This window comes from Apodemus sylvaticus, chromosome 3, assembly GCF_947179515.1.
Source record: "Apodemus sylvaticus chromosome 3, mApoSyl1.1, whole genome shotgun sequence".
Lineage (NCBI taxonomy): Eukaryota > Metazoa > Chordata > Mammalia > Rodentia > Muridae > Apodemus > Apodemus sylvaticus.
Window position 1 is genome coordinate 168,685,674 of NC_067474.1, and position 21,777 is coordinate 168,707,450.

At 50.7% G+C, this 21,777-nt stretch overlaps 1 protein-coding gene across 1 annotated transcript in view; it reads right to left on the minus strand.

Moving 5' to 3' along the window:
- Window positions 1–616: 616 nt before the first annotated feature.
- Window positions 617–21,777, minus strand: part of Ajap1 (adherens junctions associated protein 1) — a 112,016-nt gene continuing 90,855 nt past the window's right edge. Inside the window, exons 3-6 of the mRNA XM_052175768.1 lie at window positions 13,391–13,478; window positions 11,493–11,735; window positions 9,244–9,374; window positions 617–1,038 (exon numbers count right to left, since the gene is read on the minus strand). Of these exons, the coding sequence (XP_052031728.1) occupies window positions 9,302–9,374; window positions 11,493–11,735; window positions 13,391–13,478 (404 nt within the window). The 3' untranslated portion in view covers window positions 617–1,038; window positions 9,244–9,301. The remainder of the gene's footprint in view (window positions 1,039–9,243; window positions 9,375–11,492; window positions 11,736–13,390; window positions 13,479–21,777) is intronic.

A 21,777-nucleotide genomic window follows, 5' to 3' on the forward strand; every position in this document is an offset into this window, starting at 1 on the left:
CTGCCGCCCACCCAACTAGGTTCTCAGGTTCACGCGCCGGCAGTCGGCTGCGTGACCGCGTGGTGTGGCTCTTAGCATCCTCAGACAGTTAGATGAAGAAATGCAGCACTGGACGTGTGTGTGAATACATAGAGAGGAAAGCACAGCATTCTTAATTCTGGCCCAAGTGGTAAGCCACGCACGAGTACCATTCAGCAAGTGTCTGACGGATGGAAGTTGTCATGGAAGGGCTCGTCCTCCGGGTCGAGGCTGTCTCCCGGGATGACTGGCGGTGACATGCCAGCTCACCTGCGGAACGGTCTCTCCAATATACGCATATAAATGCTGATATGTTTGTATGTGCAGGTGCGTGTGCATGTGTGCTGCATGTGATGTGAGTTGGCAAAGTACAAAACACAAGTTTATTCTGTTCATACTAAGCATGTTATAAATAAATCAAGTTTTGTGACTAGAACACAATTCTTTTGTTTTTTTTTTCTCTCTTTTTAAAAAGGAACATCGAAGATCTTCAAAAATTGCTACAGTACAAAAAAAGTGTGTGTGTCTGTGTGTTGGTATTTATATATTTATATATGTATATTAACCAGAAATAGTGACTCTACCGGAAGTGATCCCCCACCCCTGCCCTCGGTTAAGATCTCTCCGCGTGGTTCGCTGGGCTCGGCTGCTGCCGGGCTTCCGGCTCGTTACGTGGCACATAGTGGTATTATTGGCACAGGTTCAGAATCGTGGTGCGAGTCCCAGGTGTCGGGAGCCGTCCCCAGTCTTTCTGCTTGGCGTTCTCTGCCGTCTCCAGTCCGCTTCTGCACATCATCTTTTCTGCTCTCCGGAGAAGACTCTGGGAGAAGGGAGCGCCCCTAGGCACACGAGCAATTTTACAAAAATAGATTTGGCCTTGGGTGTCCTGCTCTGCTGAGTCCCCGAGGGTGAGCAGAAGCAGTGGGTGCGGGACCCTCCCCTTAGATAGTTTAGGTTTAGGTTTTATAATTTTTTGTTTTGTTTTTGTTGTTTTGTTTGTACAAGTTCACCAACGGAATCCTGTGGAGGCAAAAAAGAAGAAAATAAATAGTAGCACCCCCGGGGCACAGGGAGGGGCACTGCCCACAGGAAGCTCACGTACACACTCAGGTGGTCACCAAGGATTGGCAGGGCCATAAGGAAAGGCTTCAGCCCTGTGTGGTGCAGAGCCTCCCAAGGACTGGGCCCATGACAGGGTTGAATGATACAGAAAGTCTGGGGCAGGGTTAGGGTGGCACGATTACAGAAAAGAGTTGCTCCCGCATGCGTCTGAGTGAAGTCTCTCACTAACAAACTGTCAACCCTTAAGGCCTCCACCATTTTCCCAGGCATGCGTCTCCATGGTCTAGGAGTCTTCCCAGAGACCCTGTGTACCGGGGAAAGGCAAGTTCTAAAGGCCTTGAGCAATCCCAGCGGCTCCCTGCTTTAGCTGACTAGACTGTAATCTCACCCCAGGCACCGGTGGAGCCGAGCTGTCACCTCGTTATCAAAGAAGGAAACTGAGGCAGAAGATGGTGGGATCCCACAAACATGTTGAGTACCCAAACCCCAAAAAGCTCCTGAATGCCGATCTACAGACTTCTAATTGAAACATGACTCGTTCTTTGAGAAGCCCACACCCACACTCCTGTGGGCGTCTTGACTTCTTCTGAGCATTTCTTATTACTGTCAGCCCTCATTCTTAAGCCTGTGTTCAGGTATCTTTAACAGAACTGCCAACTGTTTCTGATTCTGTTGTGGTCTGAGTTCTCTGCAGGAGCGTTCCAGCCGCAGCAGCGGGGTGGCACAGCGGCGGGGTGGCAGTGTGGAGCTGCCCCTCACCTCTGACAGGTCCATGTCTCCCGTAACTCATACGGAACACTCACTCTCTGCACGTTCTTCCTTCCTCCCTTTCAAACCTGCGACAGCAGAGCTGTGCTCGATGCACCTACAACGCAGGAAGGAACCTACAGGGTCCCTTTCCATCCACCACTGGCTAGAGGTTCGCTGGGACCAAGACTCAGGACAGACTTCTGGATCCTGAGTTCTCCCAAGGAGGAAAGAAAGGGAACCTGCTTATGTGCAGGAGAGGCCAGTGGCTGCAGCAGGCATCGGCAGCCTGAGCAGAAAAGGCCACGCAGACCTGTCTGCGGGTAAGCATCTGCAGGCGGCAGCCCGGTGTTCCAGCCAGTGAGAGCGTCCAGCCAGCGGCAGGTCCCTGGGCATGATGATGTATTATATCACAGCCATGAGCGACCTTGCTTAGTGCTGTGTGAGTTCTGGGGCAATGTGTGGGGGCCTCCACTGCCCCTCAGGGCTCTCACCAGAAACACCTACCCCACAACTACAGGCTGCTAAGGCCCTATAACAGAGAGGGGACTTCCTCTACACCCGTAGCCAAGACAGAAGCCAAGAATCCAGAGCTCTAGGGACCCTTGATGAAGGTGACAGGATATGACATGAATGGTGCTGTGGCCCTGCAGCTCCCAGGTCCAGAGAATGGCCAGACTAGAAGGTTCATCACAGAGAGTTCTGAACCTTCTGGGGGCATACAGCCCTGGAAGCAAGCTGTCTGGCCAGGGCCTGTGAGCTGGGTGAAGAGTCCCCCACAGTTGCAGCAAGGGTGGGTATGGGACTCAGCTCTCCCAGGAGACTCCAGTGGGACATCCTTTCTCCTGACTTAACCGTGGTAGGCTTTGAGCACTGAGCTTTGCAGGGGACACATGAAGGCTTCATTTTGGAGCTGTGAGCAAGGCTGGGAGGACCCATGTTTGTGCCCAGAGCCTCACACTTGTCTCTCCAGTGAGGTGGAGAAGAGGATCAAAGTGCCAGCCCCTCCCCCGTGGTCCCAGAAGAGATAACGGAAGGTCCCTGAGCAACCCTCCCTCTGGCCTGCCATCTCCAAGAGATGCCTGTGGCTGCTCTACGAGGCCTCAGTTGGAGACCCCACAATGCTTCTGTGGGTTCTCCATCTACTGTAGACCTCATCCATGCATAAAGGAATAGGACCTGGGTCATGTCTGCACAAGGCCCCTATTGGTGGACTTCCCTGAGCTCTGTCTCCACCCTATCTCCATATTCAGGGATCAAAAGGGAAAGGGTTTCAAACAGAGAAGTAATTTAACATAGAAAGAGCCATCTTGGGTGCACGTTTTCATTTGAACTTTGTTGAAGTTTAAAAATAACATTCTGTGAACCACTCACATGGAGGATCCAGGTTGTGCATTTAAACGGGCAGATGGTGGGTACGGCTAGAGTGTGCGTTTGTAGTCAGTAGGGATGCCAAGGCTAGGGGACTGTTATATCCAGCGGGGGGTTTTCCTGGGAATAGTTTGACACACCGAATGCCTCCAAAGCCCACACTGAGGAAGAGTCCAGAGTTAAAGTCTCAGTGGCTGACGTACCTGCTGTGTGAGTGTGAAGACCTGAGTGTGGACCCACAGAGCCACCTAAAAGGTGGGCATGGCAGTGTGGGTCTGTAATCCCTGTGCTGGGGAGACTGAGGCAGGAGGATCCCTGGGTCTTACTGGCCTGCTAGCCTTGCAGAATTGATGAGCTCCTGATCAGTGTGGGTCTCTGTCTCAAAAAAAATACAGTAGCAATTGACAGAGGAAGGCATCCAACATTGGCCTCCACAAGCACATGACCTCAGAAACACAGCCAACAATAACATACCACACATGTACACACACCACCTCCATACATACACATGCAATCACACATACACACAAACACCACACCACACACACACATGTAGAGAGTGAGATAGAGAGAGACAGAGGGATACAGAGAGACAGAAACAGAGACAGAGAGAGACACACACAGAGAGAGACAGCAAAGTTAATTGGTATATTTATTAGGTCTATTTTTCTACAATGACATACTTATTTTAAACAGGTTCACTAAAGGCTGGGTTGTTGGCCTAGGTTGTAATAATCTGGGTGACTTAGGTCTCCCTCTTCTCTCTGTCTCTCTCTTGAAACATTGTTTCTCTATCCAGTCTAGTTTGCGCAGAAGCTATACAATATTGTTATTGTTGCAATATTGTTATTGCAACACTCCAGCTGCAGCCTCCTGAGTGCTGGGATCCGAGGCAAGCATTGCCAAACCTGCATCTAAGGTTGGCAGTAAGTCACAGGGCTGCCCCACCTTCACGAGAAAGGCTCCCACGGAGGAGGCTGGTCCTCCATCCTGAACCTAAACAAAGCGAGGCTGCAGGGCCGGCCCCACCCCCACCCCCCACCAGTCTTCTAGATACTTCTATGTTCTCTATGCTGGCTCCTCCCACCTACCTTCCTTGCACCTCCCTATCTTCCCTCTCTCTCCTCTATCCAGACACACCCTCAATTTCTGTCTTGCTACCTGTGTGAGGAAGAGTTTCCTGGAATTTTCAGTCAGGCATGCATTTCCCTGGCAACAGGACCCTGCGGTGGGGGTCACCTTAGGCTGGACAGTAGGGACTGGTAACAGGGTCCATCCCTTGTGAAGTGCTTGATCATATAGAACCACACAGGGAGGGATTTCTCTTGCAAGCCTAGGAGTAGGGTCACTAGGAGACAGAGACTGTGGTGAGTCAGCCATTGTTACAGCAGCGCTGGCTTTCTGCAGTGTAGAGGAGATTCCAGACAATGTCAGGGCATCATCCCAGCCTCAGGCCAGGGAGGGAGGAGAGGGGAGAGGTCTGCCCTGGCTCTCAGCCCTGCTATTCTCTAGTTCTGGCCTACAGTGGGGTCTCCAGCTGCAGAGGCTCAGGGCAGGAGCCTCTTGGCCCTGAGTTGGGCCCAGGCCAGTGGGGAAGGATGCAGGATGCGATGCGGGTCTGGACCCCACAGGAAGCAGGCAGGGATGGACAAGGAAGGTGGGAACTGCAGAGCAAGGAATCTTGCAGATAAATTCTGGGATAAATTCTGCCCCCTGCTGCCAGGAAGGAGATTGAGCTACTGGCTTCCTGGCCTTACAGGCTTGAGCATCTGCTCTTGAAAACAAAAACAAGAGGCAGGCCTTGTCCCTGGTATCGCAGCTCCCGACCAGCCTGAAAGGACACCTGTGCCCTGCGTACCTTCTGTGCTGGATGACAGAAAAGTACAGCTTCTAGAAGGCTCTCTGTGTCACTTTGAAAGAAGCATTCCTTTAAGTTATGAGAGCTTCGCACTCTATGAACATGGCGGTTGTGTGTGCATGTTGCTGTGCACAAGTGCCTGTGCACACGCATGCAGATGCCAGGGGTCGAGTGCTTTTCTCAAATCTCTCCCTCAGTGAGCCCACAGCTCACAGAATGGCTGTGTCTGGCTTTCGATGTGGGTGCTAGGGATATAGAAGCTCTCCACCAAGCCATCTCCCCAGCCCCCGGGATGTGTTTTGTTTTGTTCTGTTTTGTTTTGGGGGAAGGTTCAGGAACTTGCCTTTTTTTTTTTTATCAGTTTGTGTTTCAGTTTGTTCCTGAGAATATTAGTAATGATTCATCTCTTGTGTGCTCCAGACTGCAGAGTCTTAATGTTTTTCAAGGTGCTGTTCAGAATGAGGTGGCTTTGACAAATAGGAAGAACCTAAGTGTAATTCAGTTTTCTAAAGTTCAGCCATCCTGTGGGCGGGGGAACTGACAGGAAGTGAGGCACGAGCCAATGGCAGGCGAGCCTCTAAGTAGGAATCAGCTTCCTGTGGCTTCCTCCAGGGCTATCTGTGACCACGGTGAGGTGGTATGAGACAGAGGCTCCCTGAACTGGGCGCTTGTCTGTCAGGATACCTGAGTTTCCCCAGGACTCTGTCTGTAGGGAAAACACTTGGCCACAGTTAGGCACCACCTTGTATGGGCACAGTCCTGAGAGGGGATACGGATGGCTGGGGTAAGGAACTGCTGCACGGAGGCCGGCAAGATGACTCACAGGGTAAAAGAGCTTGCTTCAAAGGCCTGAGGACCTGAGTCTAATTCCCAGAACATACTGTGGAAGGAGAGAAGTGACTGTATACATGGTCATGTACACACACACACACACACACACAGAGAGAGAGAGAGACAGAGAGAGAGAGAGAGAGACATATACATATTGACACACACAAACATAGCATAGACAGACAGACAGACAGACAGACACAGTCACATAGACACTACCCTGACACATTCATAGATACTACACTGGTGTGCATGTACACAGACACACAGACACACACACACACACACATACACACACAGACAGAGAAAGAGAGACAACACTGACACATAGATACACACAAACATACACAAAGAGACAGACAGACACAGTCATAGTCACATAGACACTACCCTGATACACATACAGATACTACCCTGGCATGTGCGCACACAGACACACATAGACACACACACACACACACACACACACACAGACCACATTGACACATAGACACATTAACATGCAAAAACATATGCAGACAGACACACTCATATAGACACTACATACATACACACACACACACACACACACACACACCAAAATCTTTTAAAGAAATTGCTACATCACCTATAAAAAGCTATCTTATAAAAGTTCTAAAGGCTCTCCGAGAGATAAATATCTCTATTAACTGTTAAACCTTAATTAATTAAATGTTTTTCTATTAATTGCTGTTTATTTAAGGGACAGTAAGCACCCGTGTAAACCTGAGAGATCTCTCTGGAAGGTCTCTTCTTGTTGCTCATGCCCAGGCGTTAATTATAAGAATCAGGAGATGCTTGGACTCTGAAGGCTTTCATCCCAGTGACTGATGAATAGCTCGCCCCGCACATGCGATGGGATCTTTAAGCATTTATCAGAGACTAGTGAGCCTCTCTCCACAGCTCTCCTGGTTCTGGTCTACAGAAAGTCACCGGAGGTGAAGCATGGTGGGCGGGCGTGTCGGCAGAGCACATCTTTTTGGAAAGGAGACACAACGTTCAGTTCTTCTGAGCCTGGCGGGTCCCGGTGATGCACACGGAGGGGCGGCAGGAGTGGATGGGAAACAGATGTACTTGTGTAGGTGAGTGTCTGTGAAGTAACTCCTCAGGCAGGCGGGCAGCTACATCCTGCGCTCATCCAGATCAGTGTACTGGGGTCCCTGATCAAAATTGTGGGGACATCGCTCCAGGAAGAAGCCATGCCACCAGAATGACAAGAGATGTGGAGCAAAGGAACAAAACACCATGCATCCTGTTCCCAGTCCTGTGTTCTTTCAAATGGCCAAGCTCCGGCTCCCGGCCGGCAGGAAGGCTGCAGAGCTCAGGCCCCTGGGCACTCAGGACTGGGCCTCCTGCAGCCTGGCTGACCATCCCCTTTATCTGGAGATCTTACAGCCCCACCCTTCCTCCAGCCTGCCTACTGCTTGGCGCTGGCCTGGGGCGGGTGAGCAGAGGCACCTATCATAGAGATGGGCCTGGTCTCAGACACTGCAAGGTACGGCCATCTGCAGGGTGGGCAGTGTGACATCCAGGAACCAGGTAATCAGGCCTCACCCCGACAACCTAGATCATCAGGGCCATGTCATATGTCTTCTCTCAGCTTCAGTTTCCCCCCTGTAGATGGGCTTGCTGGGAGAGTGGCCTTTCTAACATCTAAATGACAGAGTTGCCCCAAGACATGTGGCCTATGGGTTCCCAGCTCTACCAGGATGTGGTGGCTCAGTGGGCAGGCTCAGCATCTCCATGTCAATGGATTATTGTTTAACACATCTCTCTCTCTCTCTCTCTCTCTCTCTCAATTGATAAAGGATCTGACTCTGTGCCCATGCTGTCTTCAAATTCTCAGTGACTCCTCTGCCTCACACTCACGACCGTTTGATTAAAGATATTAACCATCATGCCTACCTTTGATGAATGCTTAAAGTTATACCTGAGATATGGCACCTACCCTACCCTGGGACCTGCCAGGCCTCAGCAGGCAACAAGGAACTCCACTGCTCCCCAACACTAGCTGAGCTGGTACCTCCAAGAGGGATGGCCACAGCCTTAATGGCGGGAGCACATGGCCAGGCCACGGCACTGCTCTGAGGATGCAGCAGGCTTGGGTCCTTGCCGGCTGAAGGCTGTGTTTGCCACGCGGGCTTGGTGAAGGCCCCTACGGGAGGCTCATTTCCAGTCTAATCTAATTACATTCTCTTGCCCATTGGCGGAACATGTTGGCTCTGGGACAGAGACTGAGGGCTGGAGATTTGATTTGGATCAAACTTGCGATTCATTAGTGCCGGGATTAAGAAATGACCGATTCATCTCCAAGCTGGCGGCAAGTTGTCCCTGCTTCCTGCTGGACAAGGGCTGGGTATGGAGCCCTGAGCCATGCCCAGCCCTCAGCCCACACAGAAGGTAAGCATCGAGTAAGAGGAAAACATTTGCGCACACTGTGTTCTAGCGAAGAGACGGGTTGTCATCCCACAGGAAGTGCCTCTTTTACAAGAGGGACATAGACTGGGGGACTCTGCTGTGACACGTGGGTCAAACAAAGGACGCTCCCTGGCAAGACTTGTATCTCAAAGGAAAGGGGGACAGACAGACATCACCACAGGCTGTGCTTGCAGCACGTGTAAATTGTAAGCGCACGGGCTGTGCAGCTCCCTGGTGAGGCGCTCACATCCCTGTAGGCCATTGTTCACAGCCTCAGTACAGGAGCCATTGGATGTCCGCATCCCCATTCGTACCAACCAAAGCAAGCTGAATGTTCCCAGCAGCAGCAGAGCGTGAAGAGCTCATCCTGTTTGGGTGCCCGTCTCCAGCTTCAAATTAGAGGATGTCTCGGCTCTCCGCTTTCTTTCTTTATCATGTTATTTCTTATCTCTTATTTTCATAGTTCAAGACTGTCTTCTAATTCCACGTTGGCCTCCCTCCCCCTCTGTGTGCCTAAGGTGTGATCCTAGTCTGCTTAGCTGCTGCCCCAGTGGGGGGCTTCCTGCTGAGGAAGGGGATATGGTGCCCAGAGTTTGTTTCCCATGCTGGTTTCAGCTTGCAGCTCTGCACAGGGAGAGCACAGCAGTGGGCTGCATTGCTGCATGTGCTGCATGTGCTGCATGTGCTGCATGTGCTGCTGCTACTGCAGCAGATCCTGTGAGCTGCTCCCCCACTGGGTAATCTCATCTCTGTGTCTACGAGATGTGTCTCCGAGACCCATGGTCCAGGATCCTCACAGAGGATATCCTGGGAAATCCACTGTCTTAGAGAGGGGCTCCTGGTCATCCCAACCAGAAGTAAGGCGAATAGGTGGGGGCAAGGAGAGAGGGAGGGCACCCTGCCCCGGGGAAGATACATACCATGAAACAGACACATGGCGTCTGCCCCGCCCCCAGGAGGTAAAAAGCCTTCGGCCAGTCAGCAGGAGATTTCAAACCATTTCTCAGACACAAAGGCCACAGGGATGAGATGCCTATCGGCAGAGGAGGATCTGTGGAGAACAGAGAAGGCTGGTGTTAGCCTGTGCATGCCATGGGGCAGGAGAGCCCTGCAGCCTGCGGTCAGGGTCTGCTCTTAGAGATGGGTCTTTAAGGGACCACCATTTTCTTGCAGCCCTGCGAGCAGAGAGGCTGGAGGTTGATGACTCAGGTGTGGAGGCTGGAAGGTTGGCCATCTCCAGAGGCTGCTTTGGGGTGAGCCCAAAGCCAGGGTCTATGCATCCATAGGCAGAGATCGTATTGCATATGATAGAAGGACAAGACCTAGCTCCTAAATATCTCCGTTGCATTTTGCCATTGAAGTCAGGCTACTGTGATGATTAGCATTAACTACCAACTTGACACAGGCTAGAATCACGGGAAGAGAGTCACAGTGAAGGACCATATAAATCAGGTTGGCCTGTGGGCATGTCTGTGAAGTGGGGTTATCTTGACTGTTAAGTAGTGTGGGAAAAATTCAGACTACCATGAGTGGCATCATCCCCTAGGCAGGGGATTCTGGGAGAATTCAGACCACTATGAGCAGCACCATTCCCTAGGCAGGGCATTCTGAATCATATACACACGAAGGAGGCAAGCAAGCAGCTATACATGCATTTACTTCTCTCTGCTCTAGTCTGTGACCAGCTGCTTTATGCATCTGTTGCTGTGAAATCCCTGTAATGATGGACTGAAACCTGGAGTCATAAACTGAATAAACTCCTTTCCACCCTAAGCTACTTTTTGTCAGGGTATTTCATTACAACCACAGAAATAAAACAGGCAACTACCATGTCCCAGGCCCAGTGGCAGGCACCGGAGTGTTACCCTTCCCAGCCCTGTGGCAGGATATGAGAGTACCAGATAGCAAGCTCTCTCCAGTCAGATAGGGCCCTCTCTGCGGTGCATGCACGGCACACCTGCTCCCTGCAGCCAGTAGCACAGGAGCATTTGAACTGGTGACCAGAAGCCCTGGATGTCCATGATCCACCCTTACTTACAGATAAATCAGCAAACAGGGTGAAGGGGCAGTGTGACCCAGAGCTGATCTTCCCGTGACCACGACAGGGAGCCCTTGACAGTGGCCCTACATTGCTGTGATGGTTTGTATATGCCTGGCTCAGGGGGTGGCACTATTTGGAGGTGTGGCCGTGTTGGAGTAGGTGTGTCACTATGGGTGTGGGCTTTAAGACCCTCATCCTAGCTGCTTAGAAGTCAGTATTCTGCTAGCAGAATTTAGACGAAGATGAAGAACTCTCAGCTCCTCCTGCACCATGCCTGCCTGGATGCTGCCATGCTCCTACCTTGATGATAATGGACTGAACTTCTGAACCTGTAAGCCAGTCCCAATTAAATGTTGTTCTTTATAAGACTTGCCGTGGTCATGGTGTCTGTTCACAGGGGTAAAACTTTAACTAAGAAAACCGCTAATCCAGCTCTGACCAGGGGGAGGCATGGGAGCAGCAGGCTTACTGCCTCATTTCTTTTCTTTTTCTTTTTCCTAATTTACAAATGACGCATGGGTGCACAGTCACTTAAAAAATAGCTTATTGATATTTTAATTTAATGCTGGACAAACGCTGAGCAGCTGACTCAGGGGTTTCTTGACTATTCCCAGGGATGGCTGAGGAAGTGTGTCTTCTTTGAGGGATCGTCCATGAATAATAAACCAGCATTTAGTAAGAGGCTCCGGCCCAGGAGTTTGCTTGGTGTTGTCTGTTTCTGAGCTGGCAGCTGACATGTTATTATTGACAGAATCGCAGAGACACTGACTGTGAGAGGGACCTGACGTAATCTGCTGATACTCCAGGGAGCAGTGAGTATTTGGCAGGCTGTGAATCCTGAGGCTGGAGGGCAGCTGTTCGGCCTCCAGGCAGTGTGAGGGGCTGGGAATACTTCGACATAATTTTGGGGTCTGGGATAGGTGCTCACCATGGCTTCTGCTGTGCTTCCCAGGGGTGGCTACACACCTGTTGATCCAACTTCACTGCTGTTGCTTTGACAAATCAGCTCTCTGAATGTGCCGGGTCCCCTGCAAGCTCTACAGAGTGACCGGCCAAGACCTCGCACACAGTACCCGGTTCACCCACACAGAGTTTTGAGCCTCGGAGCCTGGGTCCTGCGGAACTCACCGGTTTCCGTTGAACGTGGACTTGTACTCCCCAGTCGAGTGCAGCGTCTCATCGGCGTACACGGGCACGGAGGCCCTGACGCATTCGTGGGAACACTGCAGTGTCTCGTTATAGGCGGTGAAGATGTCCACACTGCTGGGCACCCGGGCCGGGGTGAAGTCCGTCAGGTTCTGGCAACTCTCCTCCTGCTGATTCATCTTCCGCTGGTGGCTGTTCCTCCGAGTGTGCCCGCTTGGGGCACAGCTAGGAGAGAGGGAGGGAGGGTTGGAGTGGGGGCGGGCAGGTCCTGGAGCACATGTGCAGCTCTCTCCTGCACATCTACAGCGAGGCCTCCGCTGCCGGGCATCATTTATACGACACAGTAATTCCCAGCCTCTTCAGAAAGATCAACCACAATCAAGTAATCAGCTTTTTTTTTTTCAAATATAAAATCTGAATTTTAAATGTGGCCATTATCACAAGAGTGCTTCGAGGTGAGCGGTGGGATCAGGGAACCTTATTTGCTTAAAGAATGTCAGCTAGACTGAGGTGGCTGACTCAGTTTCCTTCAGATGTCTTAATTGGATGGAGAGGTGGCTAATGCCCACTCCAGGAGGGCTGGATGGCCAGGAGGGGATGGGGGTGGGAGGTGGAGGGAGGTGGGGGGGGCAGCCTTCGGTTAGAGGCTGCTTGACTGTTGGATGAGCTGTTAGAGGCTCCTGGCCTGCACACCCCCTCTCTCTGTCACCTTGCCCAGAACACATCTTCAAAGGGGAAACTGTGACTCGTTTTCTTATGTTCACTCTTGCCAGGATCTGACTAAGGCGTGCTCCCGTGTCTCATGAGTTCCTCCTCACCCCCGCCCCCCACACCAGCCATGAAGGATGGACAGGGGACCCCACTCCTGTCTGTGAGGGAATGCCACACGGAAGGCAAGGTGACACCGAATCCAGGTGGCCTGTCTTCCAAGGGTCTCACTTTACTCTCTGCCTCCGTTTTCCCAAGTGGGAGGGAGGCTCCGATTCCTGCTGAAGTTGGCATGAGGCGGAAGGCCCCTGAGCAGAAGAGACACTGAGCTCTGCTGACCCTCTGCACGCACCCTGGCTGCTTGACCTGCCACAGAAGCGGGTCACAAGGCCTCTCTGCTCCCAAGATGGTCATGATGTTGTATGATGCCACATGCACACTGGCCTGGAGCTGCCCGACCAAATACTTTGCTATCCGTGTATACTGGATCCACCAGTGGCCCACCTGCAGGGTGTGAAGCCAGCCAAATGGGGTTTGTCCTGGGCTCTTAGTCCACCTTGCTACCTACCTCTGGCTCCCTGTCTACTTCTGGGTTTGTCCAGTTGCTGGAACCCTACTTGCTGTTCACATATATCTGGGAATCAGGGCCCACTGCTCCGCGTGGAGCTGGCACTCCGAGGCCCACACGCAACAGATGCCTTCAGAGTGGCTGCGGGCGGATCTGAGATGCAAATGCCCCCGGCAGCAAGGAACCCTCTCGGTTTTCGTGGGCCAAGTAGACAAACACACCCAGCAAGGCAAGCCTCAAAGAAGGGAACAGGGGAAGCCACCTGCAGCAAGGCATCAGCATGGTCTCAGTCTGTAGGCTGCCACTCAGGACTTGCAGGACTAGTCTATTTGAAATGGGGTCTTGTGTTACCCAGCTTTGTAGCTGAGGCTGACCTTGAACTTCTGACACACTGGCCTCTACTTTCCTGAGTGCTGGATTAGAGGCACAGGCCAACACACCCAGGGTACACAGAGCTGGGATGGATGCCAGGGTTCCAGGCAAGCTGGCCATGTTCTGTGTCAACGGAGTCAAATCCCAGGTTTCTAAGCCCGGTCTTAAAATGTTAGGGCTCTCTGTGCAGACCGCCCCGGGTGCCCTGCAGCACACCGCTCCCCGGCCTTACCAATTTTTTAAGACAAGAGTTGTGATGAGCGCAGCGATGACCATGATGAGGGAGACGGTGATGGTGATGATCTGATGCACGGCCAGACCTGGAGGGGGAGGAGACAGGAGAGGTCAAAGGTCAGATCAAAGGTCAGCACACAGAGGTCAAGGCACACAGGCAAGGTCAGGGCTATAGACGCCAGGGCTGGAGCTGGCAGGAACAATCTGAAGGACATTGAGCAGGTGCTTAGAGATTCATCTGAGGCACCAAGATGGTTCTGTACATCCAGAAAGGGAGTCTCTAGCCCTGACTTCTCCCTTTCCCACACTCGGCATCTCACAGGGACCTGGCCATGGGCAGTTGTGCCCAGTGCCTGCTGCCCTTTTCTGAATTCAAGTAGCTCTGCAGAGATTGCCAAGCCCTCCCTGTCTCCATCCCTTGCACAGGACAAATGTCCTGCTTCTCCACTTCGGAACCATGAGAATGTGGAAGCTAATGACCTGATCCAGGACTTCTAGAAGATGCCCCCCACTGCAGACCCCGAAGACACCCTCTCCAGGGCTGTCTCCTGTCCCTAGAGCCTCCATGATTGCTGCCAGCAAAGTTAGTTCCCGCCAGTGAGAGAAGGAAGGGTGAGGCTTCTGTCACCTGGCCTGGAAGTCCCATCTGTCTCCCCAGGGAAGAATGACAGTGGACAGGACCATAGAGTTGACAAGATGGGGACAGACAGGCAGGGCCACCTCGGCAGTAGGATAGCCAGAGTCTAAGAAGCATTGGCTGACCTTGCAGACAAATGGCCAAGGTCATGATTTCTCCCTCATCTCCCACCCCCAGTGCTCCCCACCAGTGATGCAGGATAGAGGGGGAGATGATGGGTACTAACTTCCGGCCTCTGGTCCTAGGCCGCACTTCTTCTGGCCCTCACCTATCACACCCCTCCTGGGCCTTGGGAAGACATATTTTCCCCAGGTGACTCCCAGCCAGACAGAGTGGTCTGCAGGGTACACAGCTCCAGCTCTTTCCTGATGTTGGTAAACATGGGACCTGAATGGAAGGCCAAGGTAGCTTGGGGTAGCTTCCAGGCAAAGCATCTTCCTCCCAGGGCTGATGCCTTGGAGGTGAGCAGGCCCTGTCCCGTCTCTACCTGGCATTCAGTTCTAACACCTGCTTTACAGTCACCCAATCATCGCATCTGACAGATCTGAGGTGCTAGGGCACATATTCCCACGTGGCAGACGCCAGTGCCGGGAGGTCGCTGGCAGGCTCCCAGAGACCGTCACGCAAGCAGATGTTACTCCTCTGCTAAGCGCCATCATCAAGGGAGACTCGTTCGTGAACGATTCCAAGTTGGCGAAGCCAGAACACATGTCCCGTGTCCCCGCCTCCCCCTCCTCCGTGACGAACCGCCATTTATCACAAAGGATTCCCGTTCTGGTTCACGGGAGGAATGTCAGTAGGAAACAGAGGAGCTGACACAGGACTGTCATGGCCACCCACTGTTTCTACCCATTGATTCAAGAGCTACTGTGGTGCGGTGTGTGGAGCTGGTGCTGGGAGAGGCCCTTGTAGCTTTGAAGGCAGAGCTCTCAGTGCCCACCGTGACTTCCCAGACACCTGTGCTCAGCAGTCTGGAGCGCTTCCTGTTGACCTGGGGTGAGTCTCCTCCTCCTTCAAGACCTTCACTATTCAGCTCCCAGTGGTTTCAAGGCAAGCTACACTGCAGGCACTACCCTCAATCTCCCCAATAATGGAGACGACGCCCCCCCCCAGCCCAGGAGCCTCTGTCTGCTTATTAGGGTCTGAGAACCATCACAGATCTTGCAAGCAGGGGAGGAATTGACATGGATGGGCAGTTGGATGGACAACCACAAAATAGGTGTTGCCTGCTCACTCTCCTATCGTGTTACAACATCCACAGATTCCTCTAGAAGGGTCAAACAGTAGCTCTGTCCTTCTGAAGGACAGATGCTTATCTTGTGCCAGTGCATACAGCGAGGAGGAGGAGGAGAAGGAGGAGGAAGAGGAGGAGGAGGAGGAGGAAGCTGATGACTAAGACAGAGATGATGGTGGTGATGGTGATGGTAGAGACGAAGGTGATGATGGCGATGAAGGTGATGATGGTGAAGATGAGGGTGGTGGTGATGGTGAAGATGGTGCTAACTCTGACGCTGATGGCAGAGTTATGTTGAGGATGATGAATATTTAGATTTTGGTGGTGGCGACAGTCACAGCCATCCTCAGCATACCTCAAACTCTCTTCATTACCGTCATCACCAGCATCAACCTTCCAAGATCATCATCGTTGCTGCTGTCATTGTCATGATGACGGCAGAGAGTCGAGGAAGATGGTGGCAGAAATGATCACAGTCACTCAATAAGTGTTAGCAGTGGTCAGTGTGCTGCTCTCCCCTGAAGTCTGGCAACACCCTGAGTGGGTGGTGGATTCTACAGTGAGCGGTTACAGAAGGAAAAACCATCCAGGGACTCTGTGTACAGTCCTCACATCACACACGACCCACTGGGCTCCAGCACCAGTGTATTGCATAATCCTGGGCAGCCTCTGCTAATCCGATTACTGCCTTCCTGCTTGTGTGTCAGAGGCTAGCTCCCTTCCTCTCAAAATCCCAGGAGAAAACAAGCTCGTATACCCATGGAGGCAGAAGCTCAGACGCCACCACCTCCTCTGTGGGAAGGCTACATGGACCCCACTCCAGGCCACACGCTGATTCCCATGGCGAGAACTATATCTTAGTTCCTTGGGGTGAATGTGCCACCCTCCATACCAAGGCTAGAGAGCTCAGTGGCTGGATTGATGGTGCGCAGGGAAGAGCAGAAGGCAGAGCTGAGGGACAGGCAGCGGCAGGGACTCCCTCACCAGAGAGGGGAGGCCCACCAGAGGCAAAGAGAACCCCCTCATAAGGACAAGAGACTCAGCTGTCCAGTTCCAGTTGTATGCAAGAGCAGAGGAGACCAGGTTGCCCCTCAACTCTGACCTCTTTCTCATCCTGAGAGGATTCTCTCACTGAGCTGGCTATCGGAGGAGGCCGAGTCCGCAGAACATGCGAGGCCACAGCCAGAGGCATCACCCGCGCTGGCTTCCTCACTCCCTTCCCTGCAGCCGAGGAAGGAAAAAACCAGTTCTACTCTTGAGTGGTGAAAAAAAACAGAGAGGGAAATGGTGGGCTCAGAGGACCCTGCTCAGTGATGACGCTGCAGAATACCACAGGACCTGTCTAAGGTCCCTGTGAGTTTCTGACCTCCCATAAATGGGCACAAATCATCACCATCTTTGTATCTGTGTCTACTGGGTGCACACCACAGCCTCGCCCAGAACCTTTAATGGTGGCTATGTGTCATATTGCTACATTTGTTACTAAGAAATAAGAAGGGAGGGAGATGGAAACAAAGCAGTACTGATTAGGTTTTTATCAACTTGACACAAGCTACAGTCACTTGGGAAAAGGAACCTCAGCTGAGAAATTGCCCCACCAGACTGGCCTGTGGGCAAGTCTGAGGGTTCATATTTTTGATGAATAACAGCGGGTGTGTAAGGAAGCAGGCTGAGCAAGCCACGGGAAGGAAGCCAGTGCACAGTGCTACTCACGGTCTCTGCTTCAGCTCCTGTCCCGACGTCCCTCCATGACGGACCACAAGCTGTTGCAATGAAATGAACCCTTTGCTCCCAAGTTGCTTTTGATAATGGTGTTTTATCACAGCAACAGAGACCCTGGGAAACTAAGTCAACTGCCAAAGCCTAGGGCACATTTAAAAAACTTGTTTTTCTTAAAAATTTATGCATGAATTATTTTTTACATAACTTCTACTTCTCCCTCTCCCTAGACCTTCCTGTATCATCCTATCCCCTCAAGTTCATGATCTCCTCTATAATTGTTAACAGTGTTATGCCCACACATATCCATCCATCCATTCCCCTTCCATCCATCCATCCACCCATCCATATATCCACTCATCCATCCATCCATCCACCCATCCATCCACATATCCATCCATCTGTCCATCCATCCATCCACCAATCTATCCATCCATCCATCCATCCACCCACCTACCTGTCCATCCATCCACCCACCCACTCACCTATCCATTCATCCATCCATTACCGTATCCATTCACCTATCCATATATCCACTCATCTATCCATCTATTCATCCATCCATCTGTCCATCCATCTGTCCATCCATCTGCCTACCCATCCATCTATCTGCCTACCCATACATCCATCTGCCTACCTATCCATCCATCCATCCATCCACCCGTCCACCCATCCAGCCTATTGAGTTCTTTTAGTGTTTCTCAAATGTGCATGTATTTTGAGTTGACCATTTGGGATTGTATAACCTACTGGGGGTATCTCTGGAGAAGCCTGATTATCCCTTTCTCTGTAGCCACTGATTACCTACCTGTAGTTTTTAATCTAGGCGTGTGGCCTTGTGAACTTTGACCTAACACCTTGACCTGTTGACTGGGCATGTCATTATGCAGGTCTTGCTTAGGCAGCCATATAGAGGTTACATGGGTGCTGCTTCCCCGTCGTGTCTAGCTACTCCTCCTGTATTAGAATCAAGATCTATAAGATGAACCCACTGACCCTACAGTGATGATGGCTGAACAAAGACTGATCCAAATAACATTTGCGGGAAGCAGTTTGGATTACAGGAAAACCACGGATGCCTTGTCTTTTCCTCCCACCAGAAGGCTGTCTACTAAGAAGAGAGCAGAGCCATATGAGAAGGAATATGATGTTCACAGAATCTGTGCTCTGTGACCTGATCTCCTCCAGAAGCCAGGAGTTGCAAATAACCTTTAAATGGAGCTAGTAGGCAAATGTTTTCTAGCAAAATAAATAAGAAATACCTCAGGCTTTTTAGGAGGTATAGTATGTTAGCTAGCTTGTATTGTGCATATTAGTATACTAATATTATTTTATGATATAATAACATTATTATTATTGTAATATAATACTAATAGTATATTGGTATATTATTATGTATAAGTTTTATGTATGATCACCTTGCATTACTTCAATAAAATACTAGAGGGAGCTAACTTTATAAAGATTAAAGGTTTATTCAGTTCAAGTTTTAGGGGGTCAAGGGCACCTGCATCAGCTTAGTTCTGGTTACTGCATCACAACACGGTGAAGAGTAATGGTTAGGAAATAGACAGGGGTAAGATATTACAGAGAGTGGCAGGAAGAGATTGAGGGAGACACGCAGCCTCAAAGAACTCATGGTCCCTTGTGAGGGCATGTGCCCAGTGTTCTAAGTATCATCCTTAATTTAAGCCTTGACTCTTCAAGGCCCCAGCTCATCCCACACCATCCTGGGACCAAGTATCCCGTGGCAATAGACCCTTGGGAACACTTAAACTACATCCCAAACATATCAGCCTTTGTACTAGACTATGCCATCAAGGTGCAAAACCCACTATAGGCAATGTGCAAAAAAATAACTATGATTGTGTTTCAATAAAATTTTATATATGTGTGTATATATATATGTGTGTCTATATATATATATGATATATAAATATATATCATATATATATGATATAAAAATCAGTTGCCATATTCTGTCCTTGTACAGCAGATTTCAAAATCCTCACTAAGGTGAGCAGTCAAATGGGGGTTACTTGTAGATCTAATGAAAGTATTTATGTTTTGACTGACTGACTGAAGCTGAGGCTCCCAGTGTAAACCTGTGGTTCAAAAGACCAGAATCTTCCCATTCTCTCCCCAGGGGGTCACCGTCTGCAGAGATATTCATTGGCCATTGTCTAGATGATTTAAAAACAGCCTCAGACTTTGGCTTGAGGCCGGCACCCTCCCTTCTCCCAGCATCACTGCTGGCTGGACTGGGTCTCTCTCTCTCTCTCTCTCCCTCTCTCTCTCTCTCTCTCTCTCTCACACACACACACACACACACACACACACACAGCAGTTTGACAGTAGACCGCTTTGCATGATGGGTCTCTAGAGAACTCAATTTGACAGGATTCTTGATTCTCGAAAATCAAAACTCAGAGAGAAATTGACCGATTTAATCCCTTCAGTGGCACTCAGACATATTTCAGCCAGGTGTCTGTCTGTCTCAATTTTTTTCACTCCCGTTGAAGAGAACCTGCCTCTTGTGCATGGTATGGATGGATGACCAGATCACAGCCAAGGCTGATGGCTCTGTCAGTACAGAACTTGCTTTGCAAGCGCAGGGCCCGCGTTTGATCCCTAGAACCCACGCGCAAAGGCTGGGCGTGGCGCTGTGTAGTTTATTCCCAGGGTGGAAGAGCAGAAACAAGAGAATCCCTAAGCCTTGCTGGTCACCACTGTAGCCCAGTCAGTGCACAGTAAGAAATGCCCCAAAGGAGGCGGAGGGCATCTTGGAGGTGCCACCAGAGGTTGTCCCGTCTCTCATAAACACATTCTTGTGTGCATTTGTGTGTGTGCACACATGTACATACACATCAGTAAGTTAAAAAATTAGCATTAAAAGCTTTTGTAAAAAAGACTACCTGGGTCTAGCTGTCATTGTGTGGGGAGAGTCTCATCACGCTGGCCTCTGGAAAGGATTCTGTCTGCTGTGTGCATGACAGATCCCCAGGCAGAAATCCCCCAACCCCATCCTTCCTTACCCATGTCTCAGTGCTCACACCTTGAATCAGTTCCCCCTGGCTAAGTTTCCAGTGACTCTTAAATAACACTCACAGGGACACCTGCCCCATAAACCCACTGACCCTCTACAAAGCCATCCTTGAGCTGTCCCCACTCCAGCTGTCAGGCAGCCTGTGATCAGCTTGACTACAATGTCACCTCAAAGAAATGTACGCTCCCCAGATAAAGTTTTTAAAAAGCTGTGAACTTTCTCCCCTCTACTCTCAAGGTCAATCCTGAATTACATCTTCCAACTCTTTGAATTAGGATGTGGCCCTGGAGTCTGGAAGCTTGCAGTGGGGGGTGGGGGTGGATGCTTGATCCCCAGTCCTGACAGGTGTTATTGTTCCTGCTAATTTAGGGGCTCTTTCTGCTCCTGGTAATTGCCACTGTATACTAATGTGGTAGGAATCAGCCGCCACGCAGATAATGAAAAATTATACCCAGAATAATGGATGGGGACAGATGGATTACCAAGCTCCCCATCAATCAATGGGGCTTTTATGGTTATATTTGTGGTGGTTTGTAATAAGATCTGGCCCTGAAGATTGATGGGGAAGTTGGTAATCCATCTCTGGGTCTGAACGAGGTCTTATTAAAAGAAGCTGAATCAACCATGGACCACTGTCCATGGCAAACACAAACCCATCATGGCTTTCTCTTCCATCATGGGAGGGGGGCAGGAGGTGCATTTGGCCGTCAAGCTTGAACAGAGACAAGAGTGACGGCCTTAGAATTTTCCAAGACAAACAGATGACTTTTTTGTGCTCAGAGCAGCTCCTTTGATAATGCAGGAGCCTTGTGTACCCATGTTACCGTGTGCAAAGGCCCAGGGGCCACCGGAAGCAAGCAAGACTGCCTTGTAGTGGCTAGTTTAACCTGTAGAGGGTTATGTGAGACGTGCAAATGTGCCAGATCTTAGGCATTCACAGAAGAAGAAGACCAGTGGCTTTGATGGCAGGAACTCAGAGATGCAACTCTGTGAAGCCTTTGGAAGGGGTAGGCATGAGTATCAGGGTCTTTCTGACAAATACAGCAAGCAGGCAGACTGTATGCTCAGAGATTCTTAGGGTTGGGGGGATTTGAGGGAACTGGCTTAAGAGGTTCCTTGGGCCAAGAAATCCTACCATCTGCTAATAGCAGGCAAGTGTGCCTTCCCTAGCCTTGAGCAGGCCTAACAGACCTTTACTGTTTGCCACAGTCAGTCTTCCGACCTAGGTGGAAGTCTCCTGCCTTGCCTACCTGCAGCTTCCTGTAGAAGCAGGCTGCCCGCTGAGCTTGTTTTGCAACAGAATCCAGCTGAAAGGAAGCAAGAGGATCCAGCAGAAACAGGGAGCTGGATGGGCCTTTGGGTTTTCTCTGTATATTCAGAGCTGAACACTAAACATTGAGCCTCGATCAGAGAATTTTGTCTTGGCTCGTTATTTCTCACACCCACCAGTCTCATTTCATCCCCAGTTCTCATTCCAGGTATACCAGTTCTCCATGGGCATGGGTCGGCTACAACTACACAAGCAGAAGAATTCCCACAATCCACCAATAGCAATCAAAAGAAATCCCACCATCTGCCAAAAGCAAGGAGAATTCCCACCATCCCCCAACAGCAAGCACCAGGAATTCAGCACATCCACTGTGTTGTTCTGTCCCAGGGCGAAGTCTAAAACCTGGAACTCACATCGAGAATCTCAGTTCAAGACCCAAAGCCTGAGCATCAGACTGGGATGAATGGATGTCAGCAAGA